The 22,223-nt window shown below is 43.1% G+C and overlaps 1 protein-coding gene across 1 annotated transcript; it reads right to left on the bottom strand.

Annotated features, from left to right (window-relative positions):
- Positions 1-57: 57 nt before the first annotated feature.
- cmtr1 (cap methyltransferase 1) lies at positions 58-19,361 on the bottom strand. Its single transcript, XM_064339219.1, has 24 exons — positions 18,829-19,361; positions 18,162-18,272; positions 17,722-17,876; positions 16,553-16,711; positions 15,942-16,034; positions 15,565-15,636; positions 14,462-14,556; positions 13,595-13,667; positions 12,439-12,637; positions 11,303-11,421; positions 11,104-11,200; positions 10,392-10,524; positions 10,108-10,287; positions 9,719-9,775; positions 9,095-9,152; positions 8,926-8,994; positions 8,607-8,738; positions 6,701-6,823; positions 5,975-6,066; positions 5,325-5,393; positions 3,800-3,847; positions 2,029-2,141; positions 1,544-1,652; positions 58-1,143 (listed from the first exon to the last, which is right to left on the bottom strand). The coding sequence occupies exons 2-24, from the start codon at positions 18,265-18,267 to the stop codon at positions 1,008-1,010; spliced, it is 2,487 nt and encodes an 828-aa protein (XP_064195289.1). The 5' UTR covers positions 18,268-18,272; positions 18,829-19,361; the 3' UTR covers positions 58-1,007.
- Positions 19,362-22,223: the final 2,862 nt, after the last annotated feature.

Here is a 22,223-nt window from a genome sequence, read left to right as displayed (position 1 = left end):
GTAAATGGCATCATATCCAGCATGCAGTACTTTTTTGCCATGCCTTGGCAAGGAATATCAGGTTTGAAACCAATCATTTTATTATTTTCTGGATATCCGTGTACTTTCAGTATTACATTACAAAGGAACCTTTAAGACAAACCTAAACCAGTGTGAAAGGAGGGAAGCAGGACAGAGCGGGACCCGAGCGCAGGCTGGGTAAGCCTCTTCCATGATGAGCCAGTCGCAAATCTGAGTCATATATCTCACATAACGCTGTGTTGAGATGTGGTGAGATTCGCTACTCCCATTTAAACAGGATGGCTTTCATTTCTGAGAGCATGATTGTACTGGCCCATCCGAGGCAGGCAGAAAAGCAAACAGACCTTGGAAGGAAGAGCTGACCCCCTCTACTGTCTATAGTGCAAAACACAAACTGATCTACTTCTAGTAGGAGATTTGAGGCACGCGGGGAAATTCCTCTGTCCGGTACAATCGGCGTCAGTGCACAGTAGTTCAACCAGGGCTGATATATGAGCAGGAACTTACCCCTTCATCAACTAGAGTTGAAAGGAGGAAAGAGTTTGGTCAGGGTGTGGTGTTGGAGCACACTGAGTCCACACACGGAACAGATGTCTGGGAGGAGGCTGCGATAAAAACATGGAGAAGAGTTCCGCAGATGCACAGATTTCAGAGCTCACCAAGACTGATTGTGAGATTATTGGTAAGTGACTGTGCACAATAACAGCCTGACTGACAAGCCCTCAAGCTAATAAGAGAAATGTAATAAAATAAAAGCACTCAGCGGATTGGGAAATTGTGAACATAAGCCACTGTGATCTCATGACCAGTGCAGATGAGCTCAGAAAGACAGATACTCGCAGAACTCTCATCACTCTCAGAAAGGAAACTGTGTGCAGAGGGGGCACCCATATAAGCAGTTTTTAGTGAGGAAGGATGTGGTACTAGCCCAAACAGGGTTGGGGTTACTGGGTGGACATTGTCTTTCAGAACAGCCCTGGTTTGCCTCAGGGCTGATAGTGCTGGTGTATGAAGGCCAGCACATCCTCCTTGGACAGCTTCTCAGGGTCCACCCGAGTCTGAGAGTCATGAACTTTGACCCCTTCCTCCCATGCCCAGAACAGTCGCTCAAAGTGACAGACACTGTGGAGAGAACATTGGGAGTAATTACAATACCAGCATCTGCTGTTCATTTTCAAGCCTGAAAAAAGTAGCATCCAAAACAGGGATCTCAAATTCTGTTTTAGCTTTGAGTTTCGAGATCCCTCCTATGTGAGAAAGGAATAATAGCAATGAGCCCAAATGCAGATATAAAATATATTAGAACTAGGTACTTGTACTGCTGTTGATGTAGCACTGAATTTGAACACATTTCTTTTATACACAGTAAACCATATATGTTTCAGACAGACATAACTACATATCACACACGTTTCACAAATTCAGTGTTACATAAACGGCACTACATTTTTGAATCCAGAATTAATGGAGGTTCATTCTCAGATATGTGTTTAAGCCCAGGTACCCATGCTGTCATACGTACTGGAAGGGGGCCACGGCATTGGGTGGAAGGTCATAGGTGGAGTCTTTTGTCACCTTGTTGTAGAAAAACTTGCGTTTGGAGTTCTTACTGTATGCCATGGTCCACGGGTCTGGCAGCCCAGTGGGGGGGGGGCAGGAGAAAAAGTAAAAAGAGTGAGGGAGACAGAACCACAGAGTAACACACAGAGAAAATATTGAGTTTTTAGACTCCAATGTCTCTGGGGCCACCAGTGATTTGCTTTATAGTGAAAACATCTGTCACACTATCAACTGCCAGACTGCTCAAGCTTTTTATGTGTGCCTATGAAGCACCCAAGTCATCTGTTAGGGTCTGAGAATCCCTTGAAAAATTATTTCCTAATTGATACAGAAAAATTACATCCCTGAAACATGAACACAGCATTGGTCCATGAAATCAGTCCAGCCCAGTCGTTCCTCCAGTCAGAGGCGTCAGAAAGCCACTTGGCCCCTCCCCCCCACACTCACCATTGACGGTTTTGATGATGTAGAGGCCGGTGGGGAGGAAGTGCCGGTCGTCCCTGCCGGTGTAGGACAGACGAGGAACGCCTCCGGAACTCTTGGTCACCTTCATCTCGAGCCTGGGGGCAGACCACAGCCATGAGGCTAAACCCATGAGCGAAATCCGCAATTCAAACATATCCGCTCCAAACATGTGGAGCAAAATCTGTACCAAAAACAACTTATTGTCACAGTTTGAATGTTTAACAACTTCTAATTTTCATTTCTCATCTTCACCGCGTACACTGCCTAATCCACACAGCCTTCTCAGAATGGCTGACATTACCTCACTTACAGTCAGAGTCCCCCCAATTATTCAAACTTTGACCTTGAATCAGTTTTTTCACAGTGACCTCCAAAAGTACGAGAACAGTGCAGTGAAATTCTTTTTTTTTTTTGCTATATAATTAATGCATTTGTATTTGAGATCAAAAGATGAATAGGACAAAAGTACAGTCAATCATTTTATATTTCATGATATTTACATGCGTATGTTTTACCATTTTACAGAAACAGCTTTTTTATTTTTTGTTTATTTTTATGCTTTGTTTTTATGTTGAGTTGCCCGGATGAACTTAATAGTAAATCAAAGCAATAAAGTCAAATATCTGGTTGCATAGCCCTTAAATGCAATAACTGCATCAAGTCTATGACCCACTTATCAGCAATCATTCGGTATTTTCCTTGGCAATGCCTTTCCAGGCCTTCACTACAGTGGCTTTGAGTTGATCTTTGTTTCAAGGGGTTTCTGCAGTCTCCTGAATGTCAAATGTACACTTGATTGGATTTAAATCAGGCAAATGAATTAGCCAGTCCCAAACTGTCCACTTTTTCCCACTGATGGATGCTTTGGTTATGTAGGCAGTGAGTTTTGGGGTCATTGTCTTGCAGCAGGATGAAGCACTGCCCGAAAAGGTTGGAGGAATTTCTGTGTACGTAGCCAGAGGAAATCGGTCTTCTGCTGATGAAAGGGTTGCATTTTGCTGTGTAGCCTCTAAAATCCTGCTCTTGAAGTCTTCTGCGTATGGTGGCTTTTCACCCCTGCCCTCTGGAGACTGCTGGTGATGTCACTGACCTTTGTTTTAAGGATTTTCTTTAGGTTTTAGGATTTGTCTATCATCAACTGCAGTTTCTTTGGCAGTCTGGTACCGTGCTCATTTATTATTCTTTCTTTTTGAAAACCTACCAAACTGCTGCACCTGATATACCCAGTGTATGCACCATCCTTCCTAATGAACTCTTCTGTTCTCTCAGCTTACAGATGAGTTGATTTTCAGCCATAGATAGTCCTCTGGTCTTTATGATGGTGTATGCCTAATTCCAAATGCAATCTCCACAGATGAAAACAAATGCTAAAATCAAGACGAGACACTCATTTCTCTTTTATGCATGAATAATCCATACCAAAGGAAACACCTGAGCACCAGTCATCCCTTAATTTCATTTTGCACAGCTGAAAGTTGGGGGACTCAACACAAAAACAGTTGTTTCTGTAAAATGGTAAACATATACGCACATGAATACAATAAAATAAAAGCTGATTTTACTTTTGTCTCATAATCGTGTTTTGATCTCAGATCAAAATGCTTGAACTACATAGCAAAAAATAAATTTCACTCTGTTTCCAGAACTTTGGCGGGCACTGTATGAATTACAAAATGGCTTGGGGAAAGGGTCAGACTAACTTGGTCTGAGTCAGAAACTGGGGTTCATTGGCTTGAGGCATTCTCTGTCTTACCTGACAAAGATTTTCTCCATCTCCTCCAGCCTGTACACTTCCTTTACTCTAAAAAAAGAGAGAATTCAAATTCTGTCCAACAACTGACATTCCAGACAGTGTGTGTGGGTCATTCACAAGAGACAATGTGGGGAACCCGTTTCCTGGAGGGCTGTATCCGCTTCGGGTTTTTATTTCCACCCATTACCTGGCAAAATTAGCGAACATCTGCAACACTCACAGATTAGACCACAGTAAAATGTTTGGTGTAATGACACAATAAGTCTTCAGCTCTCATTCCTCAGCCTACTGCACATGTTAGGGCCAGGCGATATACAGTAATACAAGGTTCATAATTAAATATTTTTAAAGCATAATAACAATCATCACCATGAGGTGTATCAGCTTTCTTTCATTGCTTTCTTTAATCATGCCTGATGGGTGGTAAACATCCAAACTTCCGGGGAAAAACATCACAGTATATATCTATTGGGTGTTGATAGGCCAACCAATCACCAGCAAGGCCTTCCAGCTTCCATGTGATTGACAATAGCATGTCACACGATCAGATGGAAACTATAGACTTTGCTGCTGATTGGCTGTCTTACCAACACCCAATGGATAGCACTGGTGATGTTTTTTTTCCGGAAGCATTTCATGTGGCCTCTGAAGTTTTGGTGTTCACTACCAGATCAGTAGAGCCACCAGTTTGTCTCCCCTAGTTTTCTCACACAGCACATCAGTGCTCTGCCAGTTTTATTTAAAATGTTAAATAAAAATAAATTAATTCATGATTCAACTAATGAACTAACATGGTCTTCAAACAAGACCTTAGAACGTAGAATCAGTGCTGGGCTAAAACAAAAAAGACTTGCTTTATATGGATGCATTTCTCTTTCTTACTGCAGTGATACTCAATCCTGGTCCTGGAGAGCCAGAGAATCTGCTGGTTTTAGTTTTTTCCTTAAGATCTGTGACTGGTTCAGACCCCAAAAAAACAGATTACCCTAATTAACTGTAAACAAAGGCTTTAATGTTTAGTTGCTGTGCTACTCAAGTACTAAGAAACAACGAAAGACAGCAGGCCCTGCGGCTCTCCAGGACCAGGACCACTGGCTCAAAGACATGCTTTTCGTATCATTTAAACTTCCATCCATGTTCATATTCCTTCCTTCATACTCCCCCATATTAGATCAACTAATTATTTTTATAAATGTCTCAGAAACTTCAGGTCACAGGATGGAGACAAACTTGTGGCCGTAGGCATCAGGTATGATTACATTTTTTTTTTTTTTTTTAAACAAGCAATACACCACATGGTGGCAATGATTGTTATTGCATTCAAAAAATATATAATAATTAACGTTACTGTACATTTCCGGGCCTAATACATGTACATAAAAAGTCAGATCATATAAATGATTTAACTAATTAACAGAGCAGAGGTTGGCAGGAAATCCAGGAAGATACAGCCTCCAAGAACATAGTTCCCCGACCCTGGAGCAGACGGACGGGGAACAAGGTGCCTAGGTGCCCGCTAACTCACCTGATTGGATTCATCTCCGGCCGGCTGGGTTTGGACACTGCTCTCACAAACTTCTCTGCCATCTGGATTCTGTTATTCAGCCCAACATATTTCATTAAAAAATCAACCAAGACAGTTGAATTTTTGAATCCTCAACTACGAATGAGATTGTCTAACTAGTTTGGTGTGCTGCAGATCTAGATGGGAATGTGTGAGTGTCAACATCTGAATGAGAAGGAATCTCATGGCCTGTTATGTCCACTGCAGCAGTGACAATTTTCAGTAAACAAATGCAATATTCTGATTGGTACACCCACTACAATACAGCTGTCAGTACAAACAGCATCCAACCAGGAAATAGATTAAGAAGAGGATGTCTCAACAGATGGGACAGGAGCAGACTCTCCTATAACATTAAAGCTATAACATTTTATGTGTTAACCAGTCACACAAGCCCATTACAATGACAAAAGATTGCATCTGTGTGCTAAAATTGAATGACATGAGTGAAAATGTAATGACTAGTTAGATTGGTTATTTTTTAGGGGTCTGGTATACATTAATGTTTAAAGAATATCAGATAAGGTATGCAATGTGCATGTGTGAAGACTGCCTTACAGGTCTCTATTGAAAAACAGGCACATGAGATTTTCATATCTCACTGGACTGACCGCTGGTTGAAGTGTTGGTCCCGGACATCTGTTCCGTTCAGCACCAGAGCATCCAGGACATGAATTGCACTGATTCTACGCTGAGCCTTGCCCTGTGGGAAACCAGGAAGACATTAACAGTCAGGCTACAGATTAATTCCTCTAGGAGTCTTAGAGGTGGAGACCCTTAGCTAAAAATGTAGAAGCCAGCGTGTCAGGGTGTAACTGTGCAAAGTCACAGGTAGACCCTGAAGTAAATATGAAAAACAAGACTGACATACAATGACTTTAGTTCCTGTTTCTGCCACATTAAAATGCTGTTTAAACGTGTCAAATGTACATCATTTTAAAATATGGCTACACACGGCACTAACATCTTGAGATGCGACTGCTTTGTCTAATCTAAAGAACTACACCGTCTAAAGGACTATAGCTGTCCCCATCCAAGATCCAGGATATAGCCTCTACTAACCAGTGTATATAGTATCTACTAACCAGGATGTATTATATTGCTAACTGGGATAAAGGACGCTCCTCACTCAGAAACACCAGTCCCAGCCCTGGCTTTCCTTGGAGGTCTACAATCAGGTTTTGTCCTGCTTACATTCTGACTTGAAGATTTAGAAAATCAAGAAGTGGGATGGCCTTTTTTTTACCAGCTGGTGATTTTAAAAGCGCTCATAAACGTAACACGGACCCTTCCTATTGGTGTGAAGGCTGTTTTTGGACCCTGCGACGTTACTGCACCTCGCCCTTTAGTTCCTGTACAATCTCCACGCTCAGCACGGTGTCCCGGGGCAGCTCGGTTTTGAAGTCCAGCTTCTTCCAGCGAAGCGGGAGCTTGCCGTCCCACGTGTACATCTGAGACTTCTGCAGGGGAACGGACAGGAGCAATCAGCTGAGAGGAACGCCCCATTTCAGTAACTACTCCGGTGTGCAAAGTTTAGCTGGCTTAATAATTCCCTCCCTCACCATTTCAGGTAGTGTGTTCTGGCAAGATGGCTGCTGTGCATCACACGGGTGGGTGCTACACACTGGCGGTGGTCGAGAGACTTTCCCCTCCTTAACTGTGAAGTAATGCCGTTCCGAAACCAGAGTTTTGACTTTGATACTGATGCCAGCCTTGGTATTTTGATATCGACACCAAATCAATACCAGGGTAAATAACTGATAACCAGGAATTGCTAAAAAAAAATTAACGTGAACTTAACATAGCTTTTCAAAAATATTTATTAACTAAATATCTTGAACACAAAATCAGAAATGAAATTATTCAAGAGTTGCTTATGAACCGTTGTTAAACCATGAAATACCTTAATCTACACGTGTCATGTTTCTATCTGTTATTATCACACCTGTCAGAATCTGAACTTCATGAACAGATCAGGGTGCATGTCAGACAGATGCTTTACTAGGTTGGACTTGTTTAGGGTGACCACAGTGGACTTCAAAAAAGAGCATGGGTGGGCGGGTGTTATGAATATAGTACTAGGCTATTTGTTCATATATGGTCTATGAAATGACCAAAATGGGATATTTTTAGGAATTTAGAAGTCCTGTCTGGATGGGTATTAGCCTATAGATCTCAAAAAGAGGAAAAACAGGACGTCTGGTCAGCCAAGACGTGTTACCTCCCTTGGCGAGACAAACTTTCAAACACTCTTTGCAAACGGGCACCGTAATAATTTTGTCAGGATCACCTTTATCGTTGGCTTAATTGGCAAAATACTTAAAGCACATTAATTTCTTAAAGGCACAGTATTTTCTTTGCAAAGGATGCCAATCACTTCATTGCAATATAACATAATGTTAGGTGCGTACTTTCAAATTTGGAAAACTGTTGGTAAAAACATTTGTTGGTTTAAAATTTTGGTACCACAGTATTTCTTCAATACTGGTATATTACACAACTCTCGCTTTGAGGTTGTTAAATGCACTATACACATTACATATTGCTTTACAGCTCAGTAGCAGTTCTCCAGTTATTGTAGAATAATACTGAAGTACTGTCAGTGAACACATTGGTGGTGGCTGAGGTGATCTTCCACTCTTCACTGTGAATGACTCTGACTCTGAGATTGCGATATAATAATACTGCAGTGAAATATGTTTACTGTTATGCTGTGAAAGCACTGCTTTCTATAACTCTGAAAGCTTCTCCATTTTCATTCCCGATTTGGAATTCCCAATCACACATATATCAGCACTCACAGCTGCAACATCCACAAGCAATTCAGGAGACCGCAGACAAGTACCCGCTCCCCTCCGAAATAATGGCGTCAACCGCCACTTCTTATCACGCCATAGTTTGCAACAGTTGCACTGACAGTTGACACGAGACAATAGAAGACACTTCATGAGCAGCTTAACAGGTGGAGTTGCAGGTGCCTGACTGACCAGCAGGGGTCACTAGTGAGCAGTGAGATGCTGTAATCTGAGCCGATTGAAACCCTCCCATCCTTGGGTGATAACAGAGCCAACTGTCAGCCAACCACCAGCACAGAATAAAGGTACTTCTGACCCTCCAACAATCAGTGAAAGTTGTGACCTCATAAAGACACTGTACAATATAATTCATCATCCAACACCTGAAAGTGGAAACTGCCCATCACCTTCCTCTCCTCTCATGCAGTAATACTCCAGCCAAACTCACCCCTAGGCCCAGCAGGAAGAGCTGCTCACCGCCTCCCACAATGCAGCGGTAGTCTAGGACATGGTGAACCTTCTCTATTGTGCTGGAGTTCAGGGGTGTGGGCTTGGAGTTGAGGGACTTAATATCCGAGCCCTGAGACAGAAGAACAGAGTTAGAGGCACACATGTTCAGAAACAAAATGATTTTGTGGTCAATTCTGTATGAAACAAGCATGTACATACGCACATGCACACATACACTACACAAACAAGAAATCAAATGCATGCAGGCACGCGTGTGCACATACACACACACACACACGCGCACACACGTTCCTAACCTTCAGGAGCTCGTAGAATTTGGTTCTGGGGTCTGAGGATGCAGGAGTCACTCTGGCCCTATCAGGGATCTGAAAGGGTACACAGAGAGGGACATTAATAGACTGAAGGTTGTAGTTGGTGGCAGACAGGTATAGAAACATAACTGATTATCAGCCTGTCAATACTCACCCCCCACAGTTTCATACATTCCTTACGAATATCTGCCTGCTTGGCCTCAGACAGAGCACTGAAAAACAGGCACAGAGTATGTCACACACACACACACACACACACACACACACACACACACACACACACACAAACAAACAAACAAACACACACACACACACACACACACACACACACACACACACACACATGCATGCACACACACATAAAACAATCAGGTAAAGCACAGTAAAGCACTAATGGTAAAACTACATTTCCACAAAACAAAGAAATCTGTAACCAGCCACTAAAATCACCAGTACACACAGACACCATCAACAAATACGAACAAATCAACAGACTAGGAGACAGTGACAGCATTCATACATAGCCTAACATTCTTTTAATGCTCAAATACATTATTAGAATATTCACAAATTCCAAATGAGATATAACCATATAGTACTAACAAGTCAGTAATGATGTTTAAAATAAGCCAAAACTCCAAATTAATATAGAAGGTTGTTCACTAGGGTGTTTTGTAAATATTCTGTAGGCTAACAGGTAGTCAGTGACGAACACAAAGACACGCGTTGGTAAAGGTGTAAGTGCAAGGACACGCGTTGAGAGGGATGTGTAACTCACGTGTTCAGGACGAAGGCGTGGATTTTAGCCAGGGCCTTTATTTGAACTGCACAGTGGCTGCGGGAGAAACAAGAGTCAGGGGACCAATGTTCCACACAAGCCAGGTGGAGTCCAAAACAACCACCACCAGTATCTCTCCCCAACAGGTACAGTGAATCTGTAGTGAATAAGTCTGAATGTATGGGCGTGTACATTCACATTCAGGCATTTAGCACGTGTCTTATCCATGGCCACTTCCATAAAAGCTACACAAGCTACTTCCTCAAAGGTACAACAGCAGCGCCCCATTTGGGAAATTCACTGGCGTTCTTGGAATGACAAGCCCGTTTCCCTAACCACTGTACCGCACTGTCGCCATGTGTCTGCGCAACCAGAGCCCGCTCCTTTACCTCTCGTTGGAGGTGACCATGTGCTGATAGAAGTCCGCGTCTCCCTTCATGAGTTCGAGGGGGACCACTTCGTTGACGTCCCTTTCGGTGTTCCTCAGCTGGTTGAGCTTCAGGTTGACGGCAAACAGGTACTCCCTGACCGCATCCGAGCCAGGCTTCAGGCCCCGGCACACTATGTACCTGGGAGAGGGAGGGGGGGGGGGAGGGAGCCCCAGTCAGAGTGGTGACATAATTCAATGTGGAGCTGACCCAATGACCCGGTCTGAGAGGCGAGCTGGGCTGACCTCTCGGAGTTGGCGGGCCGGCTGGTGACGGGCTTAAAGAGGGAGACGCGGTCGAAGCAGAGGTAGAGCAGGTACACCAGGCCCACGCTGAAGGGGGTGAACACGTCAAACGTCTTGCACACAAAGTGACCGCCTGAGAGTTGAGAAAAGCAAATTATTAAAGAGAGGCTTGGGGCTGTGAGAAAAAGTAGATCAATTTCCATTTATAATTCATCATGCACTTCACCTCAGAATATTCATTTCAGAAACTCAGGAAAAAGTCCATGAGAATTTGACAATTGATCATGGTGAGTGGGAAACTGCAACATAATTAATAAATGTACTATTTTTTATTATCGCCACCTCAAGTATCCAGGTAATGCTAACACATAATTTCAATCACTGGAGACTATTGAAGTACCAGCGTGGCATGTACTTGTGCCAATCCACACCCTCAGACAAACAATCCAGCCGATATTCCACCCATCCACCCAGAGCAAGCACCATAAAAGCAGGGAAATACCAGTGCACCTGTGGTGCTTCAAAATACAAATCTACCAATGGCGCGTCAACCAATGGTCGTTTTTTTTCTTGTGAAAATAAAGGTAAAAATAGGGTAAACCACTGCTGAGGTGTGTCAACCAATGGTGTTCGAGCTGTGAGCAGTTTAAAAAAAAAATAAAGGTAAAAATAGGGTAAACCACTACTGAGGACTGTGGGAAACAGAGAGTACCTGTTCTGAGGGTAGACAGAGCTGTCAGGAACTGACAAAGTAGCAGCTGCTTGCTGAGGATTTCCTGGATGTTCTCCTGTCCCTCCACCGAAAACCCCTGCGGTGTGACGTGTCACCAATCAGAACGATGCATTTCTAACCAATCAGAGCAATGAAACGGGGTAAAGGGCGTGACTGGGCAAGTCTTTCGTCCGCTCACCCCGTCCGCCATTAGGAAGTGCAGCCCCCGTCGCTCTGTGCTTTCCAGGACAAAATTCCGGAAGGCGCTGATGTTCTCTGGACGAGTGATGTCACCGTCTCCTTCCACGCCTCCCTCTCCTGGGACAAACAAATGAGAACAGTGGGTGATAGCAGACCAAGCTGAAAAAAGCATGAAATTTCAACAGGTTTTATCGATGTGCGTGTGGCCAATTTTCTTTCTTCCCAATGCAAGTAGTATGGTACTGCATTATGGTACTCCATTACAGTAGTAAGGGTTGCTTTAACTGTAGTACAGTACTCTACTGTAATAAGGTTCTTTCCTACTGTAGTATGGTACTCCATCATACTTAACTAAAATGTGACCCAGTCTGGTCCCAAAGTTGTCAAAGTCAGACTGAGTCTATATTTAACCTTTCACGTGTATCTTTTCTTTGTTTCTTTTTTAAGGGGGTGGCTTTATGGTTTTAAACACTTCGCTTTTCCCCCCAAAGATTATATTTCTCAATATAATTGTGGTGCCGTGGTAACACATTTCTACGCTTCCCATGGTAAGAATACATTTTAGGACAACGCTTCCGCTGTGGCTTGTGTCAAAGGTGCTGCGACGGAAACAGCGATAGATGCAGCTTGCAGTTACATCTGTCCAGAATGTAAACAAATCAGGAATTCTGCTTGGTAAGAAGAAAGTTTATATGCCGTTACCTCTAGCTATGCATCTAGGGTTGTCAGACATCCAGTTTTTGACCAGAATGTCGTTTTCAAATGATTTGTACATGTCCGGTTCATGGCCCCAAACATTTACTGAAGGTTTCTAATGAATTTGTGTGTCTGTAACTCGGCCAGGTACTTGGGAGTGAGTGGGCGGGGCTGAAGATGGAGGAGTAGACTTCTCTGATTGTGAACACAGGCTAAAAAATCCTGCATAGTATGCCTTTAATAACATTTTTGTAAATTTTCATCTGTAGTCCCTGGGCAAGCAGCTGGTTAAAGAAATGTTTAACTGGTTAAAGCTGGTTAAAGAAATGTGTACATACAATCATTAAGATAAAAGATTTTAAATGCATTCCATACATAAAAAGCATGGGGCATACTAGAGTGACTGGCAGAACCTGCACTGTATACCTGTGCTCTTACCATAATAAGGTTCAAACAGCTCGCTGGGAGCGGCGAAGAAGTCCTCCAGCTTGAAGTCGTTCGGGCCGCGTAGCGTCATACCGAAGCCCTTCGCGTGCCAGCGCCTCCGCCACAGCACGTACTCCGAGAAGCCTCCGGGCCCGGCGCACACGTCCCCGAAGTACAGGAGCTCCCCCTCGCGCTCCCGCGTCAGCGGCTTCTGCGCGGGGCACAGAGAGGGGCGGGCAGCCGTCTGCGTCAGACTCTGACTCAGCACAGTCTGCTGCAGCACATGACGCTATCAAGCGAAACTACCAACACACACATCTTTCTGAACTATACATATTTATGATATTTATGTCTAAAATGTGCACGTAGAGGCCTCCAGTGGTGTAGCCCATAGAGCGCTTTCCACATGCTCATTGCGAGCCGCGATGTCGGCGGTTCGAATCCGACCGTCGACCTTTGTCGCATGTCTCTCCCTCTCTCTCCTCCTAGTTCTTCCTGTCTATCTACACTATCCTATCTAATAAAGCTGAAAAAGCCCAAAAAACATATTTAAAAAATAAATAAATAAAATATGCACATATATACATTCTCAATAGTACATCAGCTATATCTTACTGTTTCGAATGCTTTGACAAAGATTAATTTCATTTTCGGGTTCATAGCTAAGTACTACATAAGGAATACTACAAAGCCAGCTCAATAAAGAAAAGAGTCCAGTTACATAAACATAGCCTGTTACATAGTCAAGAGAAAAATGTAGAGCTACTGTACCACAGGACTGCAAAGGCCAGGATCAAGTGGGAAACTGCTTTTATGTCACATGGTTTTGTTGCCCGTAACTCACTTACGTTTGCTGAGTGGCTCTATAGCCGCTCTAGCTGAGCATGTAGCAAGGTCACTGGATGCGATTAACTGGAGCGGCCAACCATAGAGAGTCTGGTACAACCAAACAAATGATTGCATTGCAGAATTTGACTTCAGAATTCTGTTAATGCCATGGAAGAAACAGTGCCGTGAACTACCGTGCAGGAAGTCCACATGGAACATTGCATCCAGACAAATAAATTAGTCATAGTAACACAATCCTTGATTAGTCAGTACAAACAGAGACATGCAGGAATAGGCTAATCTGTGCACCACAGACTCATGCAAACGGGGATAGACTCACTCCTTGCGGGTCTCGTGGGTTGGTGAACATGTAGTCAAAGACGTGGTCAATGTTGGCCATCTTCATGGCGGCTCTGCAGGAAAAAAGAGGGCCGACAGAATTAGTGCATTTCAAAGCAAGCCTGAGTGCAGGTGAGCTCACCTACACACCCTGTCACTGTAGCAGAGCCAAGATTCTGTCTGCAATGCAATGTTCAAGTAGAATGACCATCAGCGTACTATTATGTTAAATGAGGTCAGAATTTCACACCCCAAGTGCTTTTACTTATTCGATGATAAAAATCTGAAAACACTGCTGCAGTTTTCAACTAAGCATGTTACTAACCAAAATTGTGCACATGTAATCTTATAAAAAAGATTGGTGACAATAGATGTTTCTTTTAAAACTGTCAGTAATGGTTAGGAATCATACTCGTGTCTGCAGCCCTGGTCCTGGTCAGCCACCAGGTGAGGTAAGCTAATGGTGTAATCAACTGCTGTAACTGATCAATTAAGGGTAGAGTAACAAGTCCCAGCAGAACTGGGACAGCACCTCACTGTACACCAGCTACCACAGATGAATCGCCTGATCCAAGCAAGCTGCTGTGTGCCATGAAGCCAATGGCATCATATGACTCCAGAGAAGGCACTCTGTGCTCACCCACATTAACACTGGAGGCTTCAGTGACACACACACCCACACACACACACACACACACATACATACACACAAACACATTTGACTGGGCATTCAAAAATTAGGAAGAAAGCACAAAAGGGATACATCTATAAAAAAAAGAAATACATAAACATGTATCTGTACATATTTGACCCATGCCTGGAAGCTACCTCTCTCTTGAGCGACGTGTCGCTTACGCCTGTGCTTTACCTGTTGAGGAAGAAGGCCCCGCGGATCGTCTCGTAAGGATTGGCCCGTGTCCGAGCGCGACGCATCTCCTCTCCCTCCAGGTCATCAAAGACGGTCTGCAGAGAAACGTGCACGTGGAATCACCGTTGCTATGGGTTACAACAGTGTCTTTTCATAAACGGCCTGACACATCAGTAAAATTTGGCATGCCCATGAGTATCTATCAAAATTTGTAAAATAAAGTTTGTTGACCAAACAACATTATAAAACATGTATTATTAAACACCCAAAATTTGACATTAATCAGCCTTTGAGACTGATCTTTCACATTGGAGGACTGTAGTCTGCTTGTATATGACTTTACTTTGTTGTGGCTAGTATCATGCCTCCATAAAGACTGGGCTGCTTTTTTTGTTTTATTCATTTAAAATGTAATTTTATATTCATTCTCATTCTCATTTGTCCTACAGTGTGGATAGTTCTAGTTCCCTCTTAAGTAGAATAGGAGTTATTTTTGCATAATTTTGCCCATAGTTACTACTCATGCAAAGCATCAACAACCAAATTTGAGGCTTCTAGCCCTTGGTGCAAATGAAGTCTTGTTTTGTTTTTTGAATGCTTTTTCTTCTTTTCCTACCGAACGCCCGGTCTTGATCAGGCTGCAGGCCCATTGCGATCTCTGTTTTTGATTTGGGAGAGTGCGGAGAATGCGGTCTCGCCTGAGCCGCAATGTCAGCCGCCACTTCTTATCGCACCATAGTTCACAAGTTGGGCTTGCACAAACTTGAGAAGAAAGCTCCTGAGCACAGCGGATGAACTTGCGCCAATCGACCAGCAGGGGCGTAATGCGTGATGAGGCCCCATCGTCCTGGCAACTGAAGCTATTCCAACCCAGGGCAATGCTAAAGCCAATCACGTGCCACCCTGTGGTGGTGGTGGTCAGGTTTGGATTTGGTTGTGGGGTCCACCCATGCACTAGAGCCGTGCCTTAACAGGATGAGCCACCCAGCAGCCCCTCCTTAAGCTTTGTTAAGCAGCTTCATTTTTACGCTCTTTAGAGTATCCTAACTCTATGACTGACTACTCTGAGACTGAGGAGTCTGTATATCAGAGGAGTCGCTCACCTTGCACCGCAGCAGGCTGTGCAAAAGGTCTTCAGAGCAAAACTCTGTCTCGTCTTCTATCTTCAACTTCCTCTGGAAAACAGTAACACACCCACCATTTAACAGAAAACATACAGGTAAACAGTGAATAATATGAGTCACGAGGGTAAAAACGATGAGGTTAATTCGAAGTGTACTTGGTAGTCATGAATTCAAAGTGTACTTGGTAGTCATGTGACCATAGGTAAGTGCAAAATTGCACATGTACAAGAAGTGAAAAATAAATGTTTCCAAGTTCTTGTACATAAGATTATTATGATTATAATTATTATTATCTGTTGGGACACAACAATACACATGCCGGGAGGTCTACAAGAAAATTGGGTTCAAGTGAATACCATTCCCACAGTCATCCAGTCCCTCAGCTCGTCTGCGTCAGGGATCTCAGTGGAGCATTCTGGGAACCAGTCAACCTGCTCCACTGCACTAGGCTGGGACAGAGAGAGGACACAGGTGCTAAGCGTGGCTGCTACAATGTCTGAAACGGGAGATGTGATCTCTCCCCATTAAATCAGGAAACGCTGATTTTCAAACCCAAAATATCTGAACCAGAAGCAGAGGACTTGAGTATGTTATAAACACACTAATCAAGAGCTCTTGCATTCTCACAGCTGATAGCAGGACAGAATGTTCAGAAATAACAAATACTATACAAATACTGGACATTTACGGTCCAAAAATCACTATTTCTTCATTAATAAGGATTCAATAGAAACATGGCTAAGGAATTGGGCTTGTACACCAGAGGTAACAGGTCTGATTGCCAGATGCCATTTTACCCTTGAGCACAAGTAACTTAAACTCAAATGTTCAGTAAAATATCCAGCTGTATGAATATCATACTTTTAAAAGTACACAGCGTAAATCTCTCTAGACAAATGACTAATGACAAATGACTTCATGTGTCCAGTGCACTGTAAAGGGACTGCTCTGGTGAGTGTGAGGTTACCTCGGGCTCATCCTGCCAGTCCACGTTCAGCTCCCCCTGGAACCCCCGCAGCGTGAGGCCCAGACCCCTTCGCCCGCGCTGGGTCGACGCCTCCACGATTTCCTTCCGGCCCTGGCCAAACTTCCCCAGACCCTCCCCCTCCCGGAAACCCATCTTGGCCTGGGGTCAATGCAGGCGAGGAGAGAGGAAAAAAACGCAGACATTGGACCGGTTAATTGCAGGCAGGAGTGAAGTGGTGAACACTCAATGCTGAAATCAACTAAAACATGGATTCTGAGGCTTTGACAGAAGGCCAACCCCCAGGTTCTTAAGAAACTTAGGGGCGATTTGATTGAGCCTTTTAAATTCATAAAAGGGATTAATAAAGTGAACTACAAGAGATTCTTCGGGCTGAGTTCTGTTATTAGAACGAGGGAGAATAAATGGAAATTGACAAAAGGTTATTTCTACACAGACATTAGGAAGCATTTTCACACTGACATCAGTCACAGCGTGGAGCAGCCTGCTAGGTCATTTAGTAGAGGCAGAAACTCAATATTTCAATATCAGGCTTATATGGTGCTAGATACTATCTAGTCTGTAGGTAACCCGAGTACTAGGTACACTTTAACCATAGGAAAATGGTGAGCATTGTAGGGCTGAATGGTCTGTTCATTGTTATGTTATGTTCTCTGCCTCTAGAGCACAGGTGACAGAATCTAGAATCGAGTCCTGGAGGGTAGCAGTGTCTTCTGGTTTTCAGTAGGTTTCAGTAATAAGATGTTGATTGGCTGAATAATCAACACACTTCGGCTACCGACCGAAAGGAAATCACAAATACCTGCAGGCACTGTGGCCCTTCAGGACTGTAGTTTGACACCAGAGAGTCTGGAAAGGCAAGCTATAAGTTCTGCCTGTGAGATTTTGTGTGCTGCATTCTGATTGTTTCAAGCACGCTTAGCCAGGTTTATGTTATGGGTCAGTGATTGGGCTGGTTTGATTTTCCCTCCACATGGAGCAGGATCATAATTCACAAGATCATAATTCAACAGTAACTGGCTTATCTCACATTTGAGTGTACATCTTGTCAGGGTCATTGTAAGTCCAGGAGTCGGACAGTGAAGTTACTGAAATACGGTCCGGTATACTATACCCTGCATCTTCAAGGCACAGGTGCACACACACTTTACCATTAGTTTCTGTGACACGCTGTTGTAGATGGAGAACTTGTTGGAGGAACTCTCCTGGGACTCTTCTGTCTGCAGTGCATGTTGAGATAGCAAGGGCATGGAGAACCCTGGTCTGGGTTCTTCAGCATCGCTGAAGGAGTCACTCTGACTAGAGTCTGGGACACAAACACCCACACACATATTAGGAAAGAGGCTCTACAGACTGGTAGGACTTTGTGTTGAGTGTGCTGTGCCAGACATTTCATCAAAGAATAAAATGCTGCTGGGATTTGTGGACTGTGATTAACGTGTCCCAGTCTGTCAAATATTACGCAACCTTCTGTATTTGTGAGGACAGAACATGTAATCAGCTCCTTAGAGCAGCAGGTGGCTTGGATAAACCCCAGGAGGTGTCAGGGATAGCAGCTCAATGCACCATCTCCATGTGCTGTCTGCCTTACCCTGGCTAGTGGCCGGGTGCGATTTGTTGTCATCGTCAGAGCTGGGCTCCTCACAACGCTTCTTCTTCCTCTTTAGAGGGTCTCCCAGCTCCCCTCGCCTTTTCATGATGGCTGTGAGATACACAGGCACTCGGTCATTAACCATGTGTTCAACTGCTCAGCACACACAAGTCCGGCTTTCCACCGATACTAGTCATGTCCAACTCACCCATGCATGCATTAACGAACCTAAACCAGAATGCTTTAAAGCTAAAACACATTGCAATTACACATTATCAACACATTGTTTTTATTTGACCATTGTGGGGGGAAACATCCTTACACTACAACCACGTTTGCAACTATGATGACTGATACTGTATCGCTGTTTACTTGCTGGGCATACACGAATATTAAGCATCTAAAATAGTTTAACTATTTGCAATAATTATTATTCAATAATGTATTAGGCTCCTGAAGTGTACGGAGGCTGTCCTCCACTGGGGGACGTAAATGGAACTTCTGGCTGCATGCAAAGTTGAAACTAGTGTCAGTCACCATCTCGCTAAGTCATAAACAGCTCGCTACTAGCTTCACTAAAATGTACAATAGCATCCAATGGCAGCCAGGCAGAGGGACAGATTAGGACAACAATGGTGCGAATTATATAAATGACAGTTTAAGTTACCTCTGCGCGTTGTCTTGTGGCTTAATAAAATACAATTGGTTCACGTCACTTGCAGTCTAGCTAGATTTTAAGTCTCATTCGCCCACACCAGTTCCACTTGATGCCAGATACACAGGGCTCCAATGTCAGAAATGTTTTAATCTTAATTCTGTAAATAAGTAAAATGCAAAACTAGTCTCGTTTAAAAGATGTATCTATAAATCTACCTGTTTATCTTAACTAGCTAGCTAGCCAGCCGAGACCGCAAACTAGAAAACGAACTACAAGCTAGCTAGCTAGTGCTATTTGTTTTGAACGTAGCTAACGTTACTTATTTAGGCTACCAAGCTACCTAGCTAAAAGACTACAGTGTTCGTCTCCCATCCTAACAAAGTGGTCTGTTTACATTAAGGAACAATCTGATTTAGTCCGTTATTTTCTGTGATAAACCAATAGTCAAAGACCACTATTTTATTGACATCAACCAAAATCCGCATTCAAATTTGTTTCGAGCGCTGAAAGTCGCAGGGGTCCTTCGTGTGTGTGAGTGCGCATTAGTGACGTAAGCCTATTGTGTGGGATGTGGCTCTGCCGTGCCTGACTGAGAGAATTATGAGAATGAGTTATCGTGCGTGCTCCTCTGAAAATGTGGATGTGTTGGTAGGTATGTCGTCCGCCAAATTACGGCTTGGTGGGGCATGAACCATACCTATACAGGACCGAGAGTTCGGTACTTTTCAGGGATTCCTACGGAAATAACCACAACGTAAACACACAAAATTCAGATACAACTTCACACGTCCACATAATAACGCCCCAAACTGGGTTATTGTGCTACATTTCTTTTTTCCTGCCGATTTCATCATCACAAATGCTCCAGTCCCACAGTCAATAATTATCCCAATTGACATCTGCAATAACAGCATCCGATCAAACAAGTGTGACAGTCCAAAAATGCCAAGAAGATATTAGAAGTACTATCTACCTGGTAGCCAACACTTGGTCATCATGTTAATGCTTATTCTAACATTCGACATCACAATTATACTACAGTACAATAATACATAGCTGTGTCATACTACCACATATTTAGGTGTAATAGCTGTGCTATCAAATTATCCAGATCAGACTATATAGATATTTAGTGCTAACGGATCATCATAAAAAAAAGTATCAGTTTTAATAAGACTTATGTAGTCTAATATGTTTTAATGACTTATTTTTAACATAACGTACATCACAGATTATAACCTACAGTTACAAAATACAAATACCTTCTAACATGTACATAATGCAGGATAGATAGCTCAAACAAAACAGCTAGGCTACCTATACAAATATTTAGGCCTGTTAAATAAGGCCTGTTTGTAAAACATTGAATTTTACAAACTTATCCAGATATATTTTCGCCCCATTAATGTACTATATGTTTGTGGGTAAGATAAAGTTTACCCAAATAAGTAAAATAGTGTAATTTATTTCACAAACCTTAAATAATAAAAACGTGGATCTGTGCACCTACCAATTAAAAAAAAAAACATGAATATACAGTACTTTCTGGAAAGAGGTGAAACATAAATGTGGTGATTAGTTCTGATTTGCTAACAGCTGTGTTAACGTGGGCAGAAGGCCATGGAGTGAGGGTAACATGTTCTTTTAGTGTGCAGATGACCAGATTGTCACTGCTGTTGCCAATGCGGGACTGTAGTGCGGAGGTAACCCTTGAGAGACAGCACAGCTGTGTACTGCCTAACCTGTTATGCATATACAGAATCAAGTCAACTTTTATTTGTATTGTGCAGTAACTGTCACAGAATAACAGAAGGAAAATTGTGCAAAAACCAAGCCTGAACCCCCAAAAAACAAGCAGGTGAGGTACAAACTTCCCAGTGGGGAGAAAAACACTCAAACGGTAACAGGAAAAAACTCCCCGATTGGAAGAAATCTCGGGAGGAACCCAGCTACAGTGTTGGAGCCCATCCTCCACTGGCCGGCCTGCTGTAAAGTATAGGTAGAATGGATAACAGGATTGTAATAAGGGATCTATCACAGCAAATAATCAAATGGGTCAGGCAGGTTACTGTAGAGGCAGTACTAGCTGGTAAAGTAGAAAGTCCAAATGAAGGGATGTATAATATGCATTTCAGAGAGGCGGAGTGATGGATCTGGGGCTTCAGGTGCATCAAGGCATGGCCTTGAACCAGGGGAGGGACAGGGCTGGAGTGGTCTGCAAACTCAGGGTGAGGAACAGGGCTGGAGTGGTCTATAAACTCAGGGTGAGGAACAGGGCTGGAGTGGTCTGTCACGGTTATGCCCTTTCTTGTTGCCAGAGGGCAGCTTTTCACCTCTTCTCGTGTTCATTGGTCTGATTGCTTTCTCCTGTGTATGATTATTTTATTGTGTTCATTTATTCAATCATTGTTTTCACCCGTGTCTTGTTATCTGTCTCGTTATTATGTTGATTGTGCATTGTGTTTTCCTGTGTCTTGTTAGCCCCCTGTGTATTTAAGTTCTTTGTTTGCCTGACTCGGGTACTGGATCCAACTGTTGTGCTCCCTCGCTGTTTGTTCCTCTGTGTTTCCAGGATTTTTGAGTTCCTGTGTGTTTTGAGTCTTTCACATGTTTTAGTTGCTATTCGTGTTTTTTTGTTTTTAGAATTTTTGAGTTTTTGGAATTGCCCCTCGTGGCCTTTTGTTTGTTTTGTTTGGTTTTTTAAAAAGTAAAGTCTTTGTTTAACATACCTACCTTTTGAGCCTCCCATGTTTTTACTCTGCGCTTGGGTCCTACCACAACAAACCCTGACACGGTCTGCAAACTCAGGGTGAGGAACAGGGCTGGAGCGGTCTCCAAACTCAGGGTGAGGAACAGGACTAGAGCAGTTTGCAAACTCAGGGTGAGGAACAGTGCTGGAGCTATCTGCAAACTCTGGGTGAGGAACAGTGCTGGAGCAGTTTGCAAACTCAGGGTGAGGAACAGGGCTTGAGCAGTTTGCAAACTCAGGGTGAGGAACAGGGCTGGAGCTGTTTATTTGTTGGGGACAGTGCAACAAAAATTTTAATAAGATAATACTGCAATATACTGTATATCCAAGATAAATAAGTAGAAATTTGATGCAAAGTTACATGCAATGGATGCAAACAAATTTCAGTAATTTGAACAGTCAAAGACAAGGATTCTTAAGTTCTGTTCTATTCTCTACTGGAGTACCTTGGCTGATTGGCCAAAGAATGTTTAATACTGGTCCCCTCTGCAGTTACCATTTTCAGTGCCTCTAGTGGAAGTGCTTCTACCATATATCTGTCTGCTTATAAATTTGGTGAGGAATTCTGGGGCCATGTTGTGCAGACATTATCTACATAAGTTACCAAACAGGAGCAATAGGGATTTTTAAAAACTAGTTCTTTGTCATTTAAAGC

Source organism: Anguilla rostrata, chromosome 6, assembly GCF_018555375.3.
Source record: "Anguilla rostrata isolate EN2019 chromosome 6, ASM1855537v3, whole genome shotgun sequence".
Lineage (NCBI taxonomy): Eukaryota > Metazoa > Chordata > Actinopteri > Anguilliformes > Anguillidae > Anguilla > Anguilla rostrata.
Note: the sequence above shows the minus strand (reverse complement) of the source record. Positions and strands in the feature narration are given on the sequence as shown.

Excerpts from the sequence above, each read along its gene's own strand:
- cmtr1 (XM_064339219.1), bottom strand. The coding sequence starts at position 18,267 with ATGAAAAGGCGAGGGGAGCTGGGAGACCCTCTAAAGAGGAAGAAGAAG. Across the intron at positions 6,067-6,700 it reads TACAGGAACTAAAGGGCGAG|GGCAAGGCTCAGCGTAGAAT; the intron begins GTGCAGTAACGT and ends GGTTTCCCACAG. Across the intron at positions 2,142-3,799 it reads ATGGAGAAAATCTTTGTCAG|GCTCGAGATGAAGGTGACCA; the intron begins GTAAGACAGAGA and ends GTCTGCCCCCAG.